The sequence below is a fragment of the Myotis daubentonii genome, chromosome 9 (genome assembly GCF_963259705.1).
Source record: "Myotis daubentonii chromosome 9, mMyoDau2.1, whole genome shotgun sequence".
Lineage (NCBI taxonomy): Eukaryota > Metazoa > Chordata > Mammalia > Chiroptera > Vespertilionidae > Myotis > Myotis daubentonii.
Genome location: NC_081848.1, coordinates 67964692 through 67991373, shown reverse-complemented (window position 1 = coordinate 67991373; position 26682 = coordinate 67964692). Strand labels below are relative to the sequence as shown.

The following is a 26682-nucleotide window of genomic DNA, read 5'->3' as shown; positions in this document are numbered from 1 at the left end:
TTACAGTCTGATGCCAGTACATAGGAAGAAGACAAAAAAACAAAAAACAAAAAAACAACATCTAATTTAAACCACTAAAACTCCCTTGTGACTGAGAAAATTTATTAAACTCATTGTGTTGAAAAATGGAGCTTTATGGAGGATAAATTTAATTGGCATGGAGGGAGATGAGACTATGCCCATATTTCTTTGGAAGATACTCATGAATAGAGAGAGTGGTATAAAAAGACCCTCTTTGCAAAACAGTAGAGTAAACCTATTACTACTCTTCCTAAATTTGAAGAGATTAAGATTGGTAATCACTGTATCTTATATGCAATTTAGACACAGAGATAGGTAACGAAATAGGCAGAATTGTACTGGCGAGACTACAGGACACTTGTCAAAGTACCTGAACTTGAGTTCTCAACATCTCTAAATAAAACTTTTTGGGTGAACATGCTTTCACCCAGAACATAACTTAGTGCCTAGTGCTTTCCTCAGGGCACCTTTCACATCCTTATTCCTTAAACTGTAGATCAGTGGGTTTAACATGGGGATGACAACTGTGTAAAAAACAGAAGCCACTTTGTCTGTGTCCAAGGAGTAACTGGAGTTGGGTCTGAAATACATGAACAAGAGTGTACCAAAAAATATCCCCACAGCAGTTAAGTGGGAGGCACAGGTAGAGAAGGCTTTGTGTCTGCCCTCTGCTGAGTTCAATCTAAGGATGGTGGCTATGATGTAGCTATAGGAGAGGAGGACAGTGATGATGCTGGACCCTACAACACAGCTACAGGAAATGGTCGTGGCTATTTCAATGATGGTTGTATTTGAGGAGGAGAGAGCTAATAAAGGTGCGATGTCGCAGAAGAAGTGATTGATGACATTGGAATTACACAATGATAATGGAAATGTGCAAGAGGTGAAGATTGTTACATCCATCAAACCTGCAATGTAGGCAGTGGCCACGAGCCGGAGGCACACCCTCCTGGACATGGCAGTTGTATAAAGAAGTGGGTTACAGATGGCTACATAACGGTCATAGGCCATGACAGACAGCATGACACATTCCACAGCTGCAAAGAACCCAAAAAGAAACATCTGAAGAAAGCATAAATTGTATGGAATCCTTTTTTGCTCAGATAAGAAATCAACCAGCATCTTGGGAGCGACAGTGGAGGAGTAGCAGACATCACAGAAAGACAGGTTGCTCAGGAAATAATACATGGGCGTGTGGAGTCTGGGGTCCATGTTGATCAGTAGGATCATCCCTAGATTGGCGATCACAGTGATGCCATAAACCAGCAGGAAGAGCACAAAGAGCCCCCGCTGCACATCCTGTCTGCCAGAAAGTCCTAGGAGTATGAAGTCAGCAAACACAGTGCAGTTCTCAGCAGCCATCACTCAGGTCTGGAAACCCCTTTGTGTTAAAGAAGGAAGTGGAAGTGGGGTTGACATCATAGTACTATTTTTCAGTAACTAGAAGAAGAGATAAACATTGCTAAGTATGCTATAGGTAAAATGACTCTCCTTGAAACATACCCAATTTATTACAAATTGTGGAAGTGGTTATGCTAATAATATTGCCTACATTTGTATTGCACTTGATAGAGTTTGAAGTGTAGTTTCATTCAAAATCAATCATGCTATTTTCACACCAACCCATGCAGTACTTATGATAATTTTTACTACTTCTATCTTATATTAATAAATTGATGTCCTCAATGTTCTGTATAGGCAATAGCTCTTAAAATTATTTGGTCCAGATAACTCATATTTTCTGAAAAGACTGTTTTTCTTTTTAGTGTTGTAGAACTATTCTATTCTTAATGGAGAAGTGTAGTTAGTGAGAGGTTCAGGTAATGAATGCATTTCTTTGTTATTTCTTCATCAATCCATTTGTGAAACAGGCAGAGTGATTACGGGTTCCTACATATAACATTCCCCAATACCCCATCAGCCCCTCAGGTCCTATCCAGCCTTAACAAACAAGGGATAGAAATGGTCTGTGATCCAGGACCCAGTGGAGCAGTGAGGGTGGTGCTTGCTGGAGTCGTTTTGGAGGATCCGGAGAACGATATGTTAGGGTTCACAGTCAGGAATATGCCAGCGCTAACCATGCCTCTTCTGACAGCAGCTGTTGCTCAGGGGAAGTGATGGAAACCTTTTGGGATACTATTGCACAGGTGACCTAGAAGAAAGAAAGAGAGTATAGACTACCATGTGAACCCTTCAACTCTAATTTACTGGAGTCCACATAATCTATTATTCACCAACAGATCAGAGTTCTAAGACATTTAAAAATATTCACCGATGCACAATCACATTATTCTAGAAAGATTCATATCTACTCTATACCCTCACACCAATTCCCTAGAAATTCTAATTTTGTGTTTTTTGTTTTCATTGACTCTTATTTTATGTGAAGATCCCCAAATTCGTCCTCCCTTAGGTGGTGTTGGTGTTTTTGGAGGGGCCAATCAATTCTATGTTCCACTGCCATATTTTACCCAATCTGTCACATTGTATATAATATCATGTGTGACCTCCTTAATTCTGTGGGAATATAAAGTGGAGTTGAGGGTAGATAAATGTGAGAAAAAGAACATATGAATATGGGTCTAGTGATCAATGTGCAGGATTCCAAACCCTTGGTAAAATTCTCTAGACATGTCATCAACTAATGTTTTCCATGTAAAAACAAATATATTTTTTAAATGTACAAAAATAGAGGTTAAAATTTTAAAATAATTAAAAATGAGCTACTACCTCCCAATCTATGCTGACATTTTATTGTGATTATATATATGTGCATGTATTTAAATTAAATAAATAAAATATATCTGTCTCTACATGGCTTTCCTGATATCGCTGTTGTCCTGAAGCCTAATACTAAATGAACAATTGTCTATATAAAGTCTTTCTTCCAGAAAATGGTTGTCTGATCCTGAGAGATGGCCATCTATATCTATCTATCTATCTATCTATCTATCTATCTATCTATCTATCTATCTATCTAATCTATATATATATAAAGAGGTAATATGCAAATTAGGCCGGGATGCCATAATAGGTCACGACTGGACAGGAGGTGGTTGTGTGTGCAGGTGAGGCCCGGAGCAGAGATGGAGACAAAGACAGGGCGGGGGGAAGGGGAGGGGGACGTCTGCCTGAGCTGGCAAGGCAACTCCAGTGGCCTGGAGCAAACACAGGCAGGGAGACAGGGGGAACCTGGGGCGGAAGTCATGCTCGGGTCCTGGCCAACGGCGGTGCTGGTCTGGCCTGACTTCCGCAGAGGCCTGCGGGTGGGGTGTGGGGGTGTGTGTGGGGTGTGTGTGTGTGGGGGGGGGGGTGTAGGGGGGTTCCCTCCTTGCGAGATTTCGATAGCAGGATGGGCCTCTAGTTATCATATAAGTGCATGACAATGCTACCAAGGAAACCAGGTTTAGTTAAGGCTCCCTGTTCCATGAAACAGGAAAAGAAAGCACTGTAGGTTGCACAAAATACCTCTGTACTATAAGCAATGTAGTGTTTTAACAACATAAAAAAAAATAATTTAATTGAACATTCTGTGAACTGAGTATGCATTACTAATTTCAAAAGCATATCTTGAAGCCATATTGTGTAAAGTAAACTGCTAAAGATTTAAGATAAAAAATGGATTCCTATAGTTGTCTACAATCTGATAGTAGATAACCCTTGCTTTTATAAAACCACTTAAATTTATACATATATATATTTATACTACTTATTTTTTTTTCTGTATGCCCTACACTATTATCTACTATTGGATATTATACATTTCCTTTGTGTTAATAAATTGATAAGCAAGTAGTGTTTTAGAGTGCATATACTAACTACATATTTTCTCTGCATTAAACATGCTTTTATATAACTCATTTTGAATTTGGTCAACTAATTTACTGAAATAATTTCAATGAACTAGCATTGCCAGGGCAAAGCATATTCAAAATTTATATTTTAATTAAAAACTATCTTTCCCCCTAATTGTAGATATCACTCATCAATCTGTCTCCCAGTGTTCAGTTCTGAGAGTTAAAACTGCACACCACTGTTCAAAACTGAACAACATTAGATGTCAGTGTTTTTATTCGGTGACAGTGTGATATTGCAGATAAATTATTCTGTCACTGGTTAGCACAATCATCATAAATGCTGAATCCTGTGATCATCACTTGTATTATTTCATTTTCTTCTTTCCAATTTTCTTGGATTATAGTCTCTCTGTTACTGGTTTCTAAGAGTTTGGTTAAGATTAAAGATGTTAATCATTTCTCATGCCCTATGTTTGTTATTATTTTACTGTAGCGTTTTACCTTTTGGTTGAATGGAAGTTGCGTATTAAATATAATCATGTTCCATTTTTTTTAAAAGGCAAATGAATTTTCAGAATGAACACATCCCTGCACTAAACTCTGAACTAAAAAAAGAACATAAGCATTTCAGAGATGGTCTGCAGTCGTCGACAAACTCATTAGTCAACAGAACCAAATATCAACAGTACAACGATTGAAATTTCTTTTGAGAGCCAAATTTTTTAAACTTAAACTATATAGGTAGGTACATTGTTATTAACTTAATTAGGGTACTCCTAAGGCTTAGGAAGAGCCACACTCAAGGGGCCAAAGAGCTGCATGTGGCTTGCGAGCCGCAGTTTGCCAACCACTGGTCTAACGCTTTAACATTAATAGATGTCCAATGTGATAGATTTTCACTAACGAAAAAAAGTCTAGTTTTATCACTGACAATGGTACTGCATATGTTAGTAAATGACAAAAATTATCTTTTTTTCTTTTATTATTTTATGTTTATTGTTGACACTATTGCAGATGTCTCCATCCCTCCTGCCCCCTTTGCTCACCTAAATGAAACTTTTTATACTTTTGTTTTGGTGTGTGACATCATAGTGTTTACTGAAACTGAAACACGTTTTGCAGTATTCTATCACTTACCTTCCCTGGTTTGTGGAAGGTAAGTGATAGAATACTGAACCCATTTGTATGACTGATCTTTGCCAAAAGGACATATTCCTTTTCAAACCAAAGAGATGTGATAAAAATAAGTATAAACAAAATAAAATGTGGAAATTGACATATCTTTTTATTTTAAGCTGCCTGTTCCATTTAAATGAAAATAGGTACAGGGAAAATAAATGTTCTTGAGATACATAGGATTCTGTCTTGTTTCTATGAAAATTATTATATTTATGTGTGTCTATTGATATATGAAAATTTGAATTTGGGCAGTGGTCTAATTTTTATTTGTTTAGACAAAAACTATGGCCTGGATACTTTTAATGTGTTATCTCTATTATTTGCAAAACACGGAGCAAATCTTAAATTTATGCATGCAGCAATATCTCTTGTGTAGTGATAAAAGGTAATGGTTTACTTATGAACCTTTATTAAAATATAAATAAAATATTTAACTTTCTTATAATAATGATAAATGTGGTCAGAGGAATTCACACAGGTCTAACAAAGAAATATCATTGTTTGGCCATTAGAAGGAAGAATTTATTTAACTGAGTAAGCAGATATAAAATGATTCATTAACCAAATTCTGAAACCTGGATTCTTCATTTTTCCAAAAGTAAGGTTTTTCTTTGCCCTACATTCTTTAATTTAAGCCATTTGGAAACCTACCTGAAATGAGTAAGTCTTTCTGTCCTTATCTCCAGTACATCAACAATAGGCAGATTGCATTTTATTTCTACCTCAGTGACTGTTGGGACAAATCTCTAAAGCCTCGGCCTCCACTCCTCTGTGTTGTGAGAATATGATTAATTAGATTCCGCTTCTGTGTTTTCCCCTGTGAATGCTGCAACAACTTTAGCAAAGGTTCAACTTTAATCCTTCACTCCTTTGAGTAAATTGGTCAGTGTCAGACATTTACCAGACTTTATTTGAATGCTGTGCTTCATGCTACCATGGGTCTACATTCTCTTCCGGTGAAAGCAGATGTCTGATGAACTTAGATTTTGATCTGCTTTTCATTGTTTATCCTGTTTCCTCCACTTCTGAAACACCTCCTTCACTTCTCACTTAGAAATATGGTCGTCTCACGTATTACTATTTTCATTAGTTATTGTCTGATTCCTTCCCACAAGTACACATCAATTGCCCTCATTGCAAGGATTTTTTTTGACTGTGTAAGGGTGGCAAACTTTTTCCTTCTCCTCTTATGGTTTTTTTTTTGACTGGCCTAATAGGAAATTGGCATCACACAAATTAACAGGAGAAAGACAAATTGAATTTTGCATGGAGAAGGGACCCATACCAAATGCGAGACTCAAAGAGGTGGACAAAGGACGCAGATTATGTACCTTTAATACAAGTACACAACAAATATGTGAAAAATTGAGGAAATGACAAGACAAAAGGGTTTAAGACAGGAAGACTGAAGAAGTAACAAGTTTTGTTTATACAACCTTCCTAGCTCTGCATTCCCTATCTCTGGTGATAAGAAAGCAAATATATATTGTTGCAAATTGAATACCAATGTGAGACCTTTTGTCCAGTGACATTAGAGAATGCCCTGCTCCTTTACTCCCCTCCTTCATTTACACAGCTTCTTAGAGTTGTCAATAGGACCATATCTGTTCACCAGAATGAGGGAAAGAAGGGAAATCCACAGGCTGATGGGAAGACTCTGAAGTGCAATGTAAATCTAGAGCTGCTTATCCTGGGGATGTCTGCTGATATAATTGGGGCAGAGTGAGGAGAAATAGAGGATCTGAGAAGTTCTCTACATCAAATGATCCCTGTCCCTGATACTTACTCAGCTGAGGCCAAATGAAGCATACAGATGAATCTCTGTCAGATGACATACTAGAATCAAATAAAACAAATTGAGATTTAAAAAAAAATTACAAAAACTCTAAAATAAAAATGACTTTTTTGGGGATGAATATCCCAACGCTCAATTTTGTAGGGGAGAGTCATTCATTTATTCAATACATGTTTTAAAATGTCATGCGCGAGCTGAACATTATAAATAGCAAAGTAGAAATATTGTGAACAGGCAGAAAAGGGACTGGCATTTATGGACTATGAGTTGGAGGAGCAGCTTTTTAAATTTTCTTATTCATTTTTTACTACTTATATATTTCTGTGATGATGGAATATTTATAAGCCAATCCAGGTACATAGGAAGGATACAAACATACCTCATATTATCTACTAATACTGTATTCTACCTGAGCAAATGTATTAAACTCATTACCAAAATTGAATCATAATAGAATAATTTGAACTGACATAGGTGGAGAGTTTATGATATTCACTGGGGCATACCCATGAACAGAGAAAAGGTGTATAGAAAGAACTTTTTGAAAATGAATTTATTAATATTCTCTTTAGTTTGGAAAGCAGGTTGAGGTCAATAATGAATACTCTGTACATTTTATTTAGGCATAATAATAATTAATGAGTACTCCAAAAACCTGAAATTATATAATGTTTGCCATAACTGGATTAACAGCTAATCAATAATAGTATAAACCTCATGTATAATTACCTTAAGTTATTAAAATAGATTTTAGCATCTCTTAACATCCAACCACTAAGTAATGACTACTATTAAAATTGTGTTCAGAATACAGTTTCAATTTATTTCACAGATATACAGAAAACCAATTTAAGTCATTGCAAATATAATAGCAATGTAAATAATATTTGTTCTTTGTTTTATTTCATTGAACATAAATTTTTGTGAATAACTGGGCATTTCATTTCTTTTTTTAAAAAATAATTAGCATAATTCCATGAACATGTAAAGGGAGATAAAATTCTCTTTTCTAGTAGCCATTAGAGATGGTCAAGGTCCCATATCCCCAATTTCATTCATGCAGTTTCTGTATAGGTTTCAAGAACATGTATCTGTTCTCCAAAGTGAGGACTAGAAGGAAAAGCCACCCTCTGATGTCAAGACTATGAAGTGCAATATAATCTAGAGTTGCTTCCTTGACTGGTGTGGCTCAGTTGGTTGGAACATAGTCCTGTGAACCAGAAGGTTGCAGGTTTAATTTCCCATCAAGCCACACACCTAGGTTGTGGGTTCCTCCTTGGTCAGAGTGCCTATGGGAGGCAACCAATGGATGTATCTCTCTTACATCGATGTTCCTCTCTCTTTCTCTCTCCCCGTCTTTAAAACCAATTAAAAATTTAAAAAATTTAATCTAGAACTGCTGATCCTGCTGATCCCTGTGACAGAAAGTTTAGAAATGAAAGATACAAGAAGTTCTCTACATCAAATGATCCTGGTCTCTGACAAGGTCTCTGACAGCTTAGGCCACAAAAAAAAGTACAGGTGGATTTTGTGTAAGATGAACATACAAAAATAAAATAAAACAAAGAAAGTTTTTTTTCTTCTTCACTGATGAAGGCTCCTTTTTATATTAGTCTTGCAGGGGAACACACATTCATTCAATCAATAATTTTTAATTGAATTTATTAGGTTGACATTGGTTAATAAAATACAGGTTTCAGGTATACAATTCTATAAAACATCATCTGTATTTTGTATTGTGTGCTTACTATCCCAAGTCAAGTCTCTTTCCATCACCATTTATCTCCCCTTTACCTACTCCTCCCGCCCTCCACCCGCCTTCCCTCTGGTAATCACAGCACTGTTGTCTGTGTCCAGGAGTCTTTCTTTTTTTCCTTTTGCTTAATCCCTCACCCTTCTGATCTAGTCCCCAACTTTCTCCCCTCTGACAGCTGTCAGTCTTCTCTGTATCCATGAGTCTGTGTCCGTTAGTTTATTTTGTTCACTAGATTCCACATATAAGTGAAACCATATGGTACTTGCCTTTCTTTGATTGGCTTTATTTCACATAGCATAATAATCTTCAGGTCCATCTATGCTGTTGCAGAAGGTAAGATTGCTTTTTTTGTGGCTGAGTAGTATTACAGTGTGTAAATGTACCACCACTTTTTTATCCACTCATCTACTGATGGGCACTGGGGCTGCTTCCAAGTCTTGGCTATTGTAAATATTGCTGCTATGAATGTTTTTGAATGGTATCCTGAAAGTGAGCATTGTAAATAGAAAAGTAGAAATAATGGTGAACAAGACATGAAAAGGCCTTGTATTTATGGAACTTAGAGTTAGGCAGGAGGATTTAAATTTATTCTTATTATTTACTACTTATTACTTATAGGTGTTATGATGTAAAACTTATAGTATGATGCTAGTACATAGGAAGAACCCAAAAATGAGCTAAATTAAGCCGCCAAAACTCCCTTCTGGTTAAGCAAGTTTATTAAACTCATTTTTTAAAAATGGAACTTTAAGGAGGATAAATTAATTGAGATGGGGGGGAGATGTGACTATGCCTGTATCTCTCTGGTACATACCCATGAATAGAGAAAGTGGTATAAAAAGACCCTCTTTGCAAAACAATATAATGAAACAATTGCTACTCTTCCTTTGTTTGAAAAGATTAAGATTAAGAGTGAGTGTTTCCTATACTTAATTTAAGCACAAAGATAGATAAAGAAATATCCAGAATTGTACTGGTGAGACTACAGGACACTTGTCAAAGTACCTGAACTTGAGCTCTCAACATCTCTAAATAAAAAATACTTTGAGTTAACATGCTTTCACCCAGAACATAACTTAGTGCCTAGTGCTTTCCTCAGGGCACCTTTCACATCCTTATTCCTTAAGCTGTAGATCAGTGGGTTTAACATGGGGATGACAACTGTGTAGAAAACAGAAGCCACTTTGTCCGTGTCCAAGGAGTAACTGGAGTTGGGTCTGAAATACATGAACAAGAGTGTACCAAAAAATATCCCCACAGCGGTTAAGTGGGAGGCACAGGTAGAGAAGGCTTTGTGTCTGCCCTCTGCTGAGTTCATTCTAAGGATGGTGGTTATGATGTAGCTGTAGGAGAGGAGGACAGTGATGATGCTGGACCCCACAACACAGCTACAGGAAATGGTCAACACTATTTCAGTGATGGTTGTATCCGAGGAAGAGAGGGCTAGTAAGGGAGGGATGTCACAGAAGAAGTGATTGATGACATTGGAATTACACAATGATAATGGAAAAGTGCAAGAGGTGAAGATGGTCATATCCATCAAACCTGCAATGTAGGCAATGGCCACGAGCCGGAGGCACACTCTCCTGGACATGGCAGTTGTATAAAGAAGTGGATTACAGATGGCTACATAACGGTCATAGGCCATGACAGACAGCATGACACATTCCACAGCTGCAAAGAACCCAAAAAGAAACATCTGAAGAAAGCACAAATTGTATGGAATCCTTTTTTGCTCAGATAAGAAATCAGCTAGCATTTTGGGAGCGACAGTGGAGGAGTAGCAGACATCACAGAAAGACAGGTTGCTCAGGAAATAATACATGGGCGTGTGGAGTCTGGGGTCCATGTTGATCAGCAGGATCATCCCTAGATTGGCGATCACAGTGATGCCATAAACCAGCAGGAAGAGCACAAAGAGCCCCCGCTGCACATCCTGTCTGCCAGAAAGTCCTAGGAGTATGAAGTCAGCAAACACAGTGCAGTTCTCAGCAGCCATCACTCAGGTCTGGAAACCCCTGGCTGTGGAGGACCGAAATGGATGTGGAGTTAACATCATCTATCTTAATGGTTCAGTGGCTGATTCTTTCTGTTATTTAGTAATTAGAAAAAGAAGTAAACAATGCTATGACTTCACGAGGAAATCTGACTCTTTGGAAGTATATGCAATCTAACATAAATCAGTAAATGTTAATGATACTATCTCTTATATTTCTGTAGCACTTCAAAGAGAGTTTGTGGCATGCTTTTATGTTTAATCATGCTATTTCCATACTAACCTAACTAGTATTATGGTAATTTTTGTTAATCCTGTGTTATAGATTAATAAATTGATGTTTTCATGGTGGAAGCAATAGTTTGTAAAGTAATTGGTTCAGTTATCCACAACTTCTGACAAGATTGTGGCTGTTTTTCAGCATTATTATATCCTTTAATAGAGAAACATAGTTAAGCAAGAGGTACAAATATGAATATATTGCTTTATTTTCCCCCCATCATTTACTTGTCGGGAAGGCAGAGATATGGTGGACTTCTGGATATAGCATTGTCCCATGTCTCAATGACCAGGGATGGAGATGGTCTGTGATCCAGGACCCAGTGGAGCAGGGAAGGTGGTGGTTGCTAGAGAAGATGCTGGAAGGGTCTCCATGAGTGATCCTTAGAGTGGTATGTGCCAGGCCTAACCTTGCTTCCTCGACAGCTTCTGTTCAACAGAGATTATAATGAATGTTTGGGACTTGACCATAGACATGCTGGTAGCAATGGTGACAGAGACATAAGAAAGGACTGATGTATTTCTATGTGAGTTACTTTCCTCTAATCAACTCAAGTTCATATGATCTATTCACTAACAGAACAGATGTGTCAGACACAGGATAACAGTCTTTATATGTCCATAGTCCAATAACCTCAGAGAGAAATCATGTCTGAACTGTGCCACCATTTCTCTAAAAATTGAAATATTTCTTATTGTTTTCTTTGATCCCTAATTTTCTTGAATATCTATGAAATAGCCTCTCTTTGCTTTAAAGGAATTGGTCATGGGGAGGCTAATTGAATTCTACATCCTATGGTTATATTTTGTCCAATCAATTATGTTATATATAATGTCACACATGACCACTCCTGTTCTGTGAAATTATAATGAAAGTGGAGTTGAAGGTAGAAGAACAGAACAGGAAAATCTGAATAATGATCTAGTGATCACATTCAGTTCTCCAAACCCTTGGTGTAAACTCCTTTCGATATCTGCTCCTGGTTGAAAGGACATGGGACAATGTTATATCCAGAAGTCCACCATATCTCTGCCTACCCCACAAGTAAATGATAAGGGGAAAATAAAGCAATATATTCATTATTTGTACTCTCACTTCACTATGTTTCTCTATTAAAGGACATAATAATACTGAAAAACAGCAGCAATCTTGTCAGAAATTGTGGATAACTGAACCAACTTGTCAGAAGTTGTGGATAACTGCACACATCTTTTAAAAAAATGCTTCCCTTAAAAAAATATTTTTTAAAATATAAGAAGTACAGCTAAGAAATTAAAACTAAAAAAACTCCTGCTACCTCCTTAATCTATATTTGCATTTCATTGTATTCCCTGCCAATTGTGAATATGCCTTTAAAATAGACTAATAAATCCATCAAAATAAAGGTAATCAAAGTAAAAGTCTGTGTAATATTTTACACCCTCTTTAGGTTTTATGCCATGATTTCAGTCAATAAAGATAAAAAACAAAATAAATATAAAATATAGATTAGAAAAACAACAAGAAATGGCAGCACCTGTCTCAGAACACCAGCTTCTCTGTCCCATCTGGTCTGTGTGCAGGAGGGCTCAGCACTATCTCCTCGATGACCTGGGTTATATCACCATCTCAGTGTCTCGTCACTGGGTGTTGAACACGTCGTCTCTCAGGAATGAGTGCAGGATATAATTATAGGTTTTATCATCTGTTATTTCCTACAGGCTGGGTGACTGAGAAAGAAATACAGCCCTTTACAAAAAGGATGTTAGGTGGTTTAAAAAGCCACCTAAATAATTTCCACCAGGTAAACGCAAGGAAGTGCTGTATGTGTGGGACCCAAGAGCTTAGCTGCCAGTCTCTGCTTCTCTGGAGCATATTTGGAGGAGGCGGGGTCATCCTTTGTCCCCTTCTGACTCCCTTCCATACTTTCTTAGCTCTCAGGTGCTCCCTCTCCAGGGATGGCAATTTCCTCAGGCTACTCTTCCTTTAGGCAGGATCTGCTTTACCTTTATAAACATGGAAGCCCTCTGGACATGTAGTCTAACTCCCAGTCCCCATTAAATTTGGAGCCTGGGTAGTAGCAATATATTCCTGAAAATTGGATAATTTCAATTCCTTCCCAATGGGTTTGTGTTCTAATAGAAAGACTTTCTTTAACTGTGGGTGAGGGGGAAGACTTAAGGTAGAATTTAAGGCCTCAGAGACAAACAAGTGAGAAAAATATCCTGTACCTACATGGTTTTCCTGATATCACTGTGCCCCGAAAGGTAATATTGCATAGATGACTGTCTACTTATAATCTTCTTCTTCCAGATAATGGTTGCCTGCCCCTGAGACATAGACCATTATCACATAAGTTCAGTGCATGACAATGCTACCGAGGACAACCAGGTTTTACAAGGCTTTCTGTTGCAGGAAGTAGGAAAAGTAGGGACTGTGGGTTTGATAACACATCTCATATATGAGTAAGGTAGTACCTTCTGGTAATAAAAATTAATCACTTAATGAAATATTCTATGGACGTTGCATGCTTTATTAATTTTACAAGAATATTCTGAAAACATGTGTATATGAAACAATTAGAGATTTAGAAATTAATAATGAAATCCTGCAGTTGTCTATGATATTATAGTAAACTAGAGGCCCAGTGCATGAATTTATGCCTGGGTGGGGTCCGGCCAGCCCGCCCCACTGGGGGCCCATTGGGCCAGGCCGGTGCAGGGGAGGGGCTGTGGGCAGCTGGCCAGCCAGCCCTGCCCTCAATCAGGGTTGTTGGGGGCCACTTGGGGGCCAAGCTGGCCAGGGGCTGGGGGGCGATCAGGGCCCAGATCAGGCTGGTTGGCTGCCGCAGTGCGCATCATAGTCACCAGTCGTTCTGGTCATTCTGGTCGTTCTGCTGTTCTGGTCGCTGGGCTTTTATATATATAGCTAGTCTTTGTTTTTAGAAAACCTTTTAAAGGTTGGTATATATTTTTGGTATATATATATATATATATATATTTTTTTTTTTAAGTAAATTTTTGAAAATTAAAATGTTCCCACATCCAAGCCCTGAGCAAAACCCAGAAAACCACAAGCCTTTCAGAGACGATCTGTGGGCCCTAGCACAAATCAATGCCAATATGACACAGTTTTGTGTGTTTTTATAAAGTACACAGAATTAAAATCATTCTGTTTTCAACCTGTCATGGCTGTATTCTTTTATTCAATATTATGTTTATGAGATTCTTCCAGGCTGTTGCATGGGATGCTATCTTATTCTTTCTCTTTGCTGTGTCATATTCCAATGAACAATCATGCTATATATTTTTTTGTCAAATCCTAAATAATGCTACATTGATCATTTTTGTACAAGCTTTGGGTGTACATACTTTCTCATTTCTATTGGGCACAAAACTAAAAATGGAATTTTAGGGACAGTCATAACAGATAACTGCCATCTAGTTTTCCAAAGCTGAACATCAATTCTGACTTCTGTCAGTGAGTGACAGCTGTAGTTATTTGACATTCAAACAGGTACTTGCTATTAGTATTGTGAATCTTTTTCACTTTAGCTCCTCTTTAGGTGAGTCATGGTACACCATTACATATAGAAAATGCTTAAGTGGTAAGTATACAACTAGTTAAAAAAATTCTCAGTAACCAGGACTCAGACCAAAAAACAGAACATTGTTAGAATCACTAAAGCTTTCTACTTTCTCCTTTCTTTTTAGCTCTCTTTAGTTTACATATTAGACTTAGATCTGAAAATAGGAACTCAGATGCAGATAAACTCTGATTTCAGGTACATTTCAGTTGTCTTATGGGAAAGTAATGTGCTAGCTAGATGCTGTCTTGATACTTCTGGGATTGACACCATCTTTGCTTGGGCTTTAGTTTGATTCAACTGCACTCCTGCCATGTTTATGCTCAAGTTAGTACCTAGTTCATAGGTAAAATTTCAAAAGTCATGGGTTAATATGGAGATATTATAACTACAACAAGCATCTCCTATCGCTTTTTTCTCTATTCTATACTTCCCCCTATTGTGACCCAGTGTCCCAGAAATAATATCCTCCTAGAGAACAGAGGGGACTCATTGTCCTACTTGGGCTTCCCTGGCAATCTGAAATGTTCTCACTCAAAGGCATTTTACAAGGGCACCTTAGCTCTGTAAGTAAATGTGCAATTCAAAATAATTAGAAACAAAATATTATCTTGCTAATAAAGATATTTGTAATTTACAAAGCATTGAAAGTAGCTGCATAGAAAACATGAAAGAAGTAAAATGTTGGAAGCTGATCCACCCTGGCTGCTTGAGGCAGTCCCTGCAGGGATGTTTCAAGCAACCTTGAAATGGAGATGAGAAATGCCCTAGCCTTTGGAATGGAATGGATGGGGTTAAGATCAAATAGGATAAATGCAGAGGACAATAGGGGGAGGAACCTGGCTAGGAGAAGAAAGGTTGTTTTCCCAGGTGAGGACCAAATAGTGTAAATATAGATGTTAGATGACAATAAAAGAAAGAACCTGGCTATGATGATCACCTAAACACTGCCTCCATGTCTTTCCTTCTTCGCCAACTCCGTCCACACCTTGGGGAACCCCTGGACCCACTGGGGCTGGACCCCAGGATTAAAAAGTACAATTTGCTGATTTATAAAGTACAGCATAGGGAATATAGTCAATAATCTGTCCTATATAATAAAAGGCTAACATGCAAATAGACCGAATGGCAGAACAACTGAACAACCAAACAACCAGTTGCTATGATGTGCCCTGACCACCAGGGGGCGTATATAGAACATGGCAGGCATTGGTGCTGTGGGATGGTGGAGCAGGTGAGCGGGGGCACCAGACCAAGGTGGGGCGTTGGTTGCTGTCATTGGTCGAGCCTCTGGTGGTTACTGAAAATTCTTTGCTTCCACGTGCCGCGGTCCCACCTGATGTTCGCATCTGCAAATGCCACTCACCAGAACCGCCACTCACACCCACTTCCAGTGTTGGCCCCACTTGCACCCACAGCCAGCACTGGTCCCAATAGCTCGGCACCGTCAGTGGGTGTGAGCGGTGGCTGCCAGCCCTGAATATCCCTGAGGGCTTCTCCACCTCCCCCTGCTCCTGAGGGGTAATTGTGGCAGCAGCCGCTGCTTGCACCTGCTGATGGCACTGGCCCCACTCATACACAACTGCTGGCACTGGTTCCAATCACTCCACGCAGTCAGCAGGTTCCAGCGGGGATGATGCCATCAGCGTGTGGGAGTGGTGGAAGCGGGAGCAGGGCTGCTGGCAGACAGGGGACTGGGGTCCACAGCAGGAGGGGCCAGGCAGGGGCATGGAGGATGGGCCAAGACCTGCTCCTGTGCCTATCACAGCCTTGCAGCCCACAGTTCCTTTCAAGGTGCACAGATTTGTGCACTGGGCTCCTAATCTATATATATCCTATCTAATAAAGAGAGAATATGCTAATTGACCCTCATGCCATTGCAAAACATGGTGGCGCCCACAGCGAATAAGGAGGGAATATGCTAATTGCGGCCCCATCCTCAAATATGGCGGCACCCACAGCCAATAAGGAGGGAATATGCTAATTGGTCACCATGCCCTCAAAGACGGCGGCACTCACAGCCACAAGATGGTGGTGCCCAGTCCCCTTAGCTCCAACCAGGGCTGCAGGCATGCAGGAAGGCCAGGCCCATCCCGAGGTGGGCCCAGCCACTCCTGTGTGCCTGCCTCTGGAGTTCCCCAGTTCCCTCAGCCACCCAGAGCCGGCCTGAGGCACAGGCAAGCCTCAGATGGCAGCTGCCCAGCCACCCAGGGTTGCCTAAGGCTCAGGTAACTGGGGCCGGCTAGGGCTTGTGCTGCTGGCAGTGGCAGCAGCAGAGGTGTGATGGAGCATCGCCTTCCCCTGATTGCCAGGTCGCCTCCTGCCCCTGAGGGCTCCCAGACTGTGAGAGGGGGCAGGTCATGCTGAGGGACCCCCCTCCAGTGCATGAATTTTCATGCACCGGGCTTCTAGTATATATAAAATACAGTGGGGCCTTGACTTATGAGTGTCCCAACTAACAAGTTTTTCAAGGTACGAGCCATCTCTCGGCTGATTTTTTGCTTTGAGTTGTGAGCTAAAATTCGAGTTACAAGCCAGCTTCATACACCCCACCGCTAGTTGGCTCAGCGAACGTCACAGTGAATGCCACAACATTGGCCCAGCATCACGTGTCTCACTCGTTCACTGTTGATTTGACATATGAGTAATTTGAGTTACGAGCTCCGTCACGGAACGAATTAAACTCTTAAGTCAAGGCCCCACTGTAGAGAAATATGCTAATTAACCAGGATGTCATAACGGGTTGAACGGAAGGAGCAGGTTGCGCATGCAGCATCAGGGGTGGGATGGCAGAGGCCTCCACATGCCTCCGCTGCGGGGAGAGCCTGATCAGCAGTGGTCATGGCTTCTTCAAGGGCCAGAGAGGGAGGCAGAGCTGGATTGGCAGTGGTCGCGGCTACTGCAGAAACCAGGGAGCAAGGCAGGGCTGGACCAGTGACTCGAGGGTGGGTGGCGCCATGCAATTTTGAATCATGCACTGGGCTCCTAGTATCCTATCTAATAAAAGAGAAATATGCAAATTGACCATCACTCCAACACACAAGATGGCCACACCCATGTGGTCAAAGATGGCCACCACAAGATGGCCAGCAGGGAAGGGCAGTTGGGAGGGACCAGGCCTACAAGGGAGGGCAGTTGGGGGGGACCAGCCCTGCAAGGGAGGATAGTGGGGTGACCAGGCCTGCAGGGGAGGACAGTTGGGGGGAACCAGGCCTGCAGGGGAGGGCAGTTGGGGGCGACCAGGCTTTCAGGGGAGGGCACTTAGGAGCATTTGGGCTGGCAGAGGAGCAGTTAGGCATCGATCAGGCTGGCAGGGGAGTGGTTAAGGGCAATCAGGCAGGCAGGCAGGCAGGTGAGCAGTTGGGAGCCAGCAGTCCTGGATTGTGAGAGGGATGTCCAACTCCCTGGTGGGATCGGGCCTAAACAGGCAGTCAGACATTCCTTGAGGGGGCCCAGATTGGAGAGAGTGCAGGCTGGGCTGAGGGACAGTGCCCCCCCCCCCCCCCCGCCCATGCATGAATTTCCTGCACTGGACCTTTAGTCTAATCTAATAATAGACAAACATGGTAATTGACCATACCTCTGCTATGCTTCCCATTGGCTAATCAGCACGATAGGCTGATGGCTGCCAGTACAGCAGTGGTGGTGGGAGCCTCTCCTGCCTCCTCAGCAGTGCTAAGGATGTTCAACTGCAGCTTAGGTCTGCTCCCCGCTGGCAAGTAGACATCCCCCGTGGGCTGCTGGGCTGCCAGAGGGATGTCTGATTGCCAGCTTAGGTGCAATCCCCCAGGGAGAAGGCCTAAGCCAGCAGGTGGTCATCCCCCGAGGGGTCTCAGACTGCAAGAGGGCACAGGCCGGGCTGAGGGACACCCCCGCCCCGAGTGCACAAATTTTTGTGCACCGGGCCTCTAGTCCTATCTAATAATAGACAAACATGGTAATTAACTGTACCTCCAACACACTTCCCATTGGCTAATCAGGGCGATATGCAAATTAACTGCCAACCAAGATGGAGGCCGGCAGCCAGGCAGCTGAAGCAAACAGGAGGCTTGTTTGGTCCAGTGATGGAGGAAGCCAAGGTTACCCGCCTGCTGCTGCCGGCCTCTGAGCTGCAACTCTAAGAAACAATGTTACAATTATAGAACCTAAACAAACCCCAGAAAACTGCTTTCAGCCAGCTTCGGCCTCAGAGCTTAGAGCGGCAGTGATGGCAACAGTGTTTCAATTATAGAACCCAAACAAACCAGATACCTGCTTTCAGCAGCCGAGGTCTCAGAGCTGGAGCCGAGCCTCATGGCTAAAGCCAGCTCTCAGCTCCAGTGACAGCCATAGAAGGTAAATAAATCCCAGAATAAAAAGAAAAAAGAAAAATGGAGAGGTTGGGAGCTTCAGTCACCCGCCAGCCTGAAAATGGCCCTCAGCCTCTCACCCAGACTGGCCAGGCACCCCAGTGGGGACCCCCACCCTGAAGGGGGTGTGACCAGCTGCAAACAGTCATCATCCCCTCATCCAGGCTGGCCAGGCACCCCAGTGGGGACCCCAACCCTGAAGGGGCTGTGACCAGATGCAAACAGCCATCATCCCCTCATCCAGGCTGGCCAGGCACCCAAGCAGGACCCTCACCCTGATCTGGGACACCCTTCAGGGCAAACCAGCCGGCCCCCACCCGTGCACCAGGCCTCTATCCTATATAGTAAAAGGGTAATATGCCGCCGGGCACCGGGATCAGCGGAGCCGCGATGCCTCCTGGCCCCTGGAGCAGTGTGACGAGGGCAGTGCCCAAACCCCCTGATCGCCCTGCGGCTCTGTGTGTGACAGGGGGCTGGGCCACAACCTCCCTATCGGCCTTGCTCTGTTCGTGACAGGGGAAGGCGCCCCAACCCCCTGATTGACCCTGCTCTGTGCCTGATAGGGGGGAGCTCCCTTACCCCCTGATTGGCCCTGCTGTGTGTGTGACAGGGTGTGGGGCCCTAACCCCCCCATGGGCCCTGCTCTGTGTGTGATGGGATGGAGCCGCAACCTCCTCATCGGCCCTTCCCTTAGTGTGACAAGGGGGAGTGCCCAAACCCCCTGATCCACCCTGCTCTGTGTGTGACAGGGGGCGGCGCCCCAACTCCCCAATCGGCCCTGCTCTGAGCCCGACCAGGGGCTGTGGAGCAGGCACCTAGGGATTAGGCCTGCCCTCTGCCACCCGGAAGCGGGCCTAAGCCAGCAGGTCGTTATCTCCCAAGGGGTCCCAGACTGTGAGAGGGCACAAGTGGGGCTGAGGGACACACTCCCCCCGGCCAGTGCACAAATTTTAGTGCACCGGGCCTCTAGTATATATATAAATGGGAGTTATTGTAGCAATGGCTCATGTGGTTATGGAGGCTGAGAAGTCTCCTGAGCTGTTGTCTGCAAGCTGGAGAACCAGGAAAGCTGGTGGTGTAATTCATTCCGGGTCCCACAGCCTGAGAATCGGGAGATGACAGTGTGGCCCTGTCTGAGGCTGAAAGCCTGAGAACAGGAGAGCTGATGTCTGTGGGCAGCAGATGGATATCCCAACTTAAGCAGAGAGTGAAAATTTAAATTTGCCCCCTTTCCACCTTTTTGTTCTATTCAGGCCTCCAAGGAATTGGATGGCCACCTTGTAGTGGTGAGGGTGGTTTTCTTTACTCAGTCTATAAATCAAAATGGAAATGTCTTAGAAAAATCTCCACAGGCCCACCCATAAATAATCTTGACATTCCTTAGTCCCGTCAAATTAACACCAAAATTACCATCATAACAGGTAAAAGCAGATCTCTTCATAAATCAACTTAATGATAAAAAAATATCATAAAAATCCTACTACTTGTAACTGAGGTCCCTGACCCAGCAGCACCAGCGTCATCTATGAGTTTTGTACATGCACAGAATCTTAGGCCCCATCCTAGACTTACTGAATCAGAATCCATTTTAACAAGATCCTCAGTTTACGTGCTCATTAAAGTTCGAGAATTACTGATATAAACCATACAGTCTTAGTTCACAGATGGAGGTGGGGGAAAGCAGTGAGGAGTTTATCCAAAATGCTTGTGTGACTTCTGAGTACCTTCCCTGCATGCCTCTAGCCTCAGTTCTGGGGCTCAGGACCGCCAACCCTGGTTCTTGCATGACCTTTTAGGGGAAGTATTAGAGTCTCTCTATGCATGTTTTTGATTTTTCAAGATGCTACACCTGCTCAGAAACTTCTGATTTTTTTCTTGCTCTCTTGGAGTGGGAGCTTTCTTAAAGTGAAAAAGTATTGTTCCTGACTAAGTATCTAGTTGTGCTGTGTGAACAGGGAAACTGATTGGCCATGATCACCAGCCAGGCCTAGGGACCCCACCAGTGCATGAATTTCGTGCACTGGGCCTCTAGTATTATAACAACTGTATATGGTGCCAGGAGGGCACTAGACTTACTAGGGGACTTTGTAAATTATATAAATATCTAACCAGTATACTATTCACCTGACACTAATATTAAATAATACTGAGTGTCAAAAAGAATATAGCTGTACAAATTCATTATGTTTAAAAAACTAGTGACACATATGCATTTCTGCCACATTATTACCACTGAATGTAGTGAGTATTTAGATGTGTTTGTTAGTTGTCTAATTTAGTGACAAAATCATTTTTGAAATTCTCCACTGAATTTTACTGTATGAAACTTTATTTAGCAAAAAAATAACATTTCTCCAAGAACCATAGCTCTTATTTGCCCTTCTCTATAAAAATAAATGTATTCATTCACATCCATTCAAGATATTAATATTTTTAATATTTTTCTCTTTTGCCAGTTATTTCTTCTCTCTCAAACATTTTTTAAAAAATCTGTATTAGGCAGGAAGGACAATGACAAATGAAAGGATGTCTCAATTTCTGTCTCACCTCTTTTCACTTATCATAGCTTTAGGGTTACCCAATTTCTGCTTGTAAATTTTCTTGGAATTTTTTGTTGTTATTATACTATTCTTTTATTCTTAGATTTATATAGTTACTAAGAGTTGTATTCTCTGAAATTCTTTGTGACTCATTAATTACTTGCTTTGCTCCTAGCCAGGGTCAATTTTCTTTCTTAGATTTATTATCAGGGTTTCATCATCTGACTGTTTTCTTCCAGGGAGAAAGTAATACTACTCTTGCCCACCTACATGGAATGAGTCAGGCCCATATAAATGTGAACAAAATTGATATTTTTTAAAATGGGACAAAAGCTTTAAAAACATTGCAAGCTTCACCACATTTTTGTTGTTAAAGTTTTTTAAAAAGTGTATGTTTTTTGCTGATAATTCTTTATTGTTGAAAGTATTACATATGTTCCCCCCTTCCCCCCATTGAATGCCTCCAGCCCACCCCCCTTAAGCTTCACCACAGTATTTGTAACTTTGAATGTCTCAGTTCTTGGTTCTGTGTCTCAGGTTCTGGTACCGCAAGATCTGTTGCCTGCCTATATGAAGGATTCGTTAGGTAAGCATGGAAGTTTGAAAATAATATAAATAGAGAAATAGCACTCACAACTAACCATTAGGATTTTCCTTATTCACTATGAATATAAATTTATTGTTTGCTTTGTATGGTTACATAAATATCACAGGTTTATTGTAATACACTGCAAAATTGCAGTAAAACAAAAGAAAAATGATGGAATGATTTACTCTGAGATTTCCATAGTTAACATTAATGATTATATTTTTATTGATCATTTTTAATGTGTGTGTATATGTGGCATATAAAGTATGTGTTTGATACCTGTGTTTTTATAGGAAATACTTATATAAACATTTATTTTCTTCTCCCTAGTTTTCCTATTCCAACTATAATCTCTAGGAAAGTATATTTAAAAATAATAACATTCCCATGACTACTTCTGAGCTTTTATTTTTATATGCAAAAATTTTAATAACAATAGTTGTTTTATCTTATTATATGACAATATTTGTTATATACATAGCCTAACATTCACTAGCATCTTTATACAAACATCATTATAAAACTACATTCCTAAAGAAAGGTGCTTATATATCTAACAAATAATTTCTCTGTAGAGTCATTGCTTGGCCTAACTATATATAAAATTTTATTTAATGTTCTATTACCAACCATGTTTTAAAAATGGCTGTGACAACTCTGAAAATGAGTGATACGGTTTCCAATATATGATACAAGAGATACTATATTACACTAGAGTCGGTTACATTGATCCTTGTCAGAAGTTCTTATTGAGAATGAACGTTTCACAGTAAAATTACACAACTCCCAAAACAGTGATTTGCTATTTGTAGACACATATATAACTACAGAACTGAAGACAGAAAAGTATCTCAACATTATAAGCAACTTCCAATTTGGAAATAAATAAATTGAGTTTAAAATAGCTGTTTAAATTGTAATAAAAATCTCTAAGATATCAATTCCTGTAAATGGACTAATTTTTTTTTAATGTAGGGAATTACTTACCTAGCAGTTTTCTCAGTGCCATTATGACATCCTTGTTCCTTAGACTGTATATCATGGGGTTAAATAAGGGAGTCACGATAGTGTAGAAAAGAGACAGCACTTTGTCAGTTCCTGCTGAGTCTTGGGTCATGGGTCTTAAATATGTGATGATACCGGATCCGAAGAATAGTGTCACCACTATAAGGTGAGATGAGCACGTGGAGAAGGCTTTGCCCCGACTCGTGGCCGATGGCAATTTAAAAACTGTAGAGATGATTTTGCCATAGGAGAATAGTATGAACAGAAATGGAACCATGACAAACAACACTGCCACTATGTAGACCATCATTTCATTTATAAAGGTGTTCCCGCAGGCCAACTTGAGTATTGGTGGGATGTCACAGAAAAAGTGGTTGATGAGGTTAGAATCACAGAAAGGCAGAGAGAAAATCTGGACGGTCTGCCCTATTTGGACTGGCACTCCACTGACCCAGGAGCCCGCCACCAGCTGGACACAGACTTTGTGGCTCATCACTAGAGGGTAGTGCAGAGGGTTACAAATGGCCACGTAGCGGTCGTAGGCCATCACGGCCAAAAGGAAACACTCGGTGGCTCCCAGCATAAGAACCCAGCACATTTGTGTAGCACAAGCAACTAAAGATATTGTTCTTCGTTGGGTCCAAAGATGCGTGAGCATTCTAGGGAGTGTAACTTATACATAGCAGATTTCCAAAAAGGAAAAATTGCCAAGGAAAAAATACATGGGGGTCTGGAGAGCAGGGTCCAGTTTTGTAATGAGAAATATGGTGCTGTTTCCCATCCAGATAATGATATAGATGATTAAGAATAATCCAAATAGAAACCACTGGAGATGAGGAACATCAGCAAAGTCCAAGAGAACAAATTCCATCAATTTAGTTATATTTTCTTCTGGTGTTTTTTCTTGGTGTTTCATCTGTGGGAAGAGGAAATTTACTGTGTGCTTTTATTTTTATCTTCGTGGATCAGTGCCTGTTCTTTAAATTGTTAGTGGATGTTGAGATTGGTTTTCATGATCACTGCAATTATTGCTAATTTAAGAATATTACTATTGATATATTCCCCACTCTCTCAGTGTAGATACTATAGGTTTTCACTGTAAAATTCCTTGAAATTTTCTTTAAGATCATTGTTTGTATTTTCTGAATAGAACCCCAAATAAACCAAACTATGTCCTGCCCAGCATAAAGACTGGCAAAATTGGGAGTTGTTGAAGATAGACCCACAGCTTTGCCATATGATCTAACTTTTAATGAATTACAGTTCTTGATAATCCAGCTCTATGTCAAAAATTGTCTTCTGTATACATTTTCAACTGCCTGTGGCTACCTTTCATTTCTCTTCCATCACTCGATTATCTTGAACATACATGTCTTTATTGTACAGTTCATATTATTAGGTAGTTTACAAAAGAAGAGAGGATATTTTATTATACATGGTGGTATAAAACAAATTAGTATTTAGTGCCGGGAGCCGGTCCATCCTTGCTGTTTCAAGGGACCTGGCATATATGGCATACGGTTCTTAATATGCTTGCTCACCTTCTTGGCGCTGTGTTTTAACCAAGGTCACCTCTCCAAGAAAGGTTGAATCCCCAGGTAGGGATTTTCCCCTGAAGTTAGGGAGGGAATAAAACCCCTCAACTAAGTGCCAGGCGGGTAATTAATCCCTTTAACTACAAACAATCATGCTTAAACTACATAATCTTTTCTCCCTGGAATGGAGATAAGAAACGCCCTAACCTTTGTAATAGAAATTGACAGGATTAGAATCAACTAGTATAAATACAGATGCAACAAGACAACAACAGACAGAATTTAGAACACAGAACTAGAGACAGAAGAACTTCGCTGGAGAGAGCATGCCTGAGGATCCTGGAGAGGGACTGGCCTCGGAGCCTAGAGACAGAGCCTAGCGGGAGAACATGGCAAGGGATCCTGGACTGAACCTGACTACAGAGATTGGCAGGAGAACCTGACTGGAACCTGGACACTGAACCTGACTGGAGAGCCTGGACAGAACCTGGCTGGAGAACCTAGCGAGGGAACATGGCTACAGAACCTCGCTGGAGATCCGAAGCAGAACCTCTCTGGAGATCCAGACCAGAACTTGGCTGGAGATCCTGGCTAGAGATCCTGGCTAGGCTGCTGATCAACTGAACTCTGCCTCCGTGTCCTTCCTTCTTCGCCGACTCCGTCCACACCTTTGGGGAACCCCTGGACCCGCTGGGGCTGGACCCCAGCATCTGGCGCCCGAACAGGGACTCAGAACTTAGAACTGAATCAAGAAGACAGAACGTACACGGAGCCTAGAGACAGAAGAACTTCGCTGGCGAGAGCATGCCGGAGGATCCTGGACAGGGACTGGCCTCGGAGCCTGGAGGCGGAGCCTGGCAAGAGAGCATGGCAGAGGGTCCTGGACTGAACCTGACTGCGGAGATTGGCAGGAGAGCCTGACTAGAACCTGGCTACTGAACCTGGCTAGAGGAACCTGGCTATGATGATCACCCGAAGGCTGCCTCCGTGTCATTCCTTCTTCGCTGACTCCGTCCACACCTTTGGGGACCCCTGGGCCTGCTGGGGTTGGACCCCGGCATCTGGCGCCCAAACAGGGACCCCTAGGTAAGCGCCCTGCACTCGGGACGGATCGGACTCCACCGTAGGAAGAGGGTGGATAGTCTTCGCCGACTCCGTCCACACCTTTGGGAACCCCTGGAACAGGATTCCCTTAGGTAAGCCCCCCCATTGAGAACCTCCACACTCGGGACGGATCAGACTCCACCGTAGGAAGAGGGTGGATAGTCTTCGCCGACTCCGTCCACACCTTTGGGAACCCCTGGAAAAGGATTCCCCTAGGTAAGCCCCCACCCCATTGAGAACCCCCACACTCGGGACGGATAGGACTCCACCAGGGAGCTACAGACCCCCCTATAGAGGATAAGTAGGGTAAGAAGGTGGATAGTACAGAATTTAGATTAAGAAGATGTGCCATACTGAGTCTAAAGAAAAAAGACTCCGTATTGATCTTTTAACATATATGCTTGTTAGCAGAGGAATTAAGGTTACTCCCAGTCAGACAGAACATTTTATACAAGAAATACGTCCATGCTTTTCTGAGGAAGGAAAGGTGCCGGAAAGGTAAATGTAGAGGCATGGGAGAAGGTAGGCCCAAGGAGCCTTATCCTTAACCCCACTGCAGCCTTTCCACCCCGGGAAAGTGCAGGATTGGCAAGCTCTCCCTGGGGTGATAGATCAGGACTCAGGTAATAGCAGAAAGCGCCAATCCTACTCTTAAAATGGATACAAGAGAGCGTTTCAGGTTTTTCTTTTTAATGCTTGCTTTTAAAAAATAAAAAAGGGGGAATTTGCCGGGAGCCGGTCCATCCTTGCTGTTTCAAGGGACCTGGCATATATGGCATACGGTTCTTAATATGCTTGCTCACCTTCTTGGCGCTGTGTTTTAACCAAGGTCACCTCTCCAAGAAAGGTTGAATCCCCAGGTAGGGATTTTCCCCTGAAGTTAGGGAGGGAATAAAACCCCTCAACTAAGTGCCAGGCGGGTAATTAATCCCTTTAACTACAAACAATCATGCTTAAACTACATAATCTTTTCTCCCTGGAATGGAGATAAGAAACGCCCTAACCTTTGTAATAGAAATTGACAGGATTAGAATCAACTAGTATAAATACAGATGCAACAAGACAACAACAGACAGAATTTAGAACACAGAACTAGAGACAGAAGAACTTCGCTGGAGAGAGCATGCCTGAGGATCCTGGAGAGGGACTGGCCTCGGAGCCTAGAGACAGA

The 26682-nt window shown here is 41.7% G+C and overlaps 2 protein-coding genes and 1 pseudogene across 2 annotated transcripts; all 3 read right to left on the bottom strand.

Annotated features, from left to right (window-relative positions):
• Positions 1–444: 444 nt before the first annotated feature.
• LOC132241942 (olfactory receptor 5AP2-like) lies at positions 445–1383 on the bottom strand. The gene has a single exon (XM_059710892.1). The coding sequence runs from the start codon at positions 1381–1383 to the stop codon at positions 445–447; it is 939 nt and encodes a 312-aa protein (XP_059566875.1).
• An 8225-nt stretch (positions 1384–9608) lies between these two features.
• LOC132241941 (olfactory receptor 5AR1-like) lies at positions 9609–10547 on the bottom strand. Its single transcript, XM_059710890.1, has one exon. The coding sequence runs from the start codon at positions 10545–10547 to the stop codon at positions 9609–9611; it is 939 nt and encodes a 312-aa protein (XP_059566873.1).
• Positions 10548–22846: 12299 nt separating this feature from the next.
• LOC132242293 (olfactory receptor 10AG1-like) lies at positions 22847–23791 on the bottom strand (annotated as a pseudogene).
• Positions 23792–26682: the final 2891 nt, after the last annotated feature.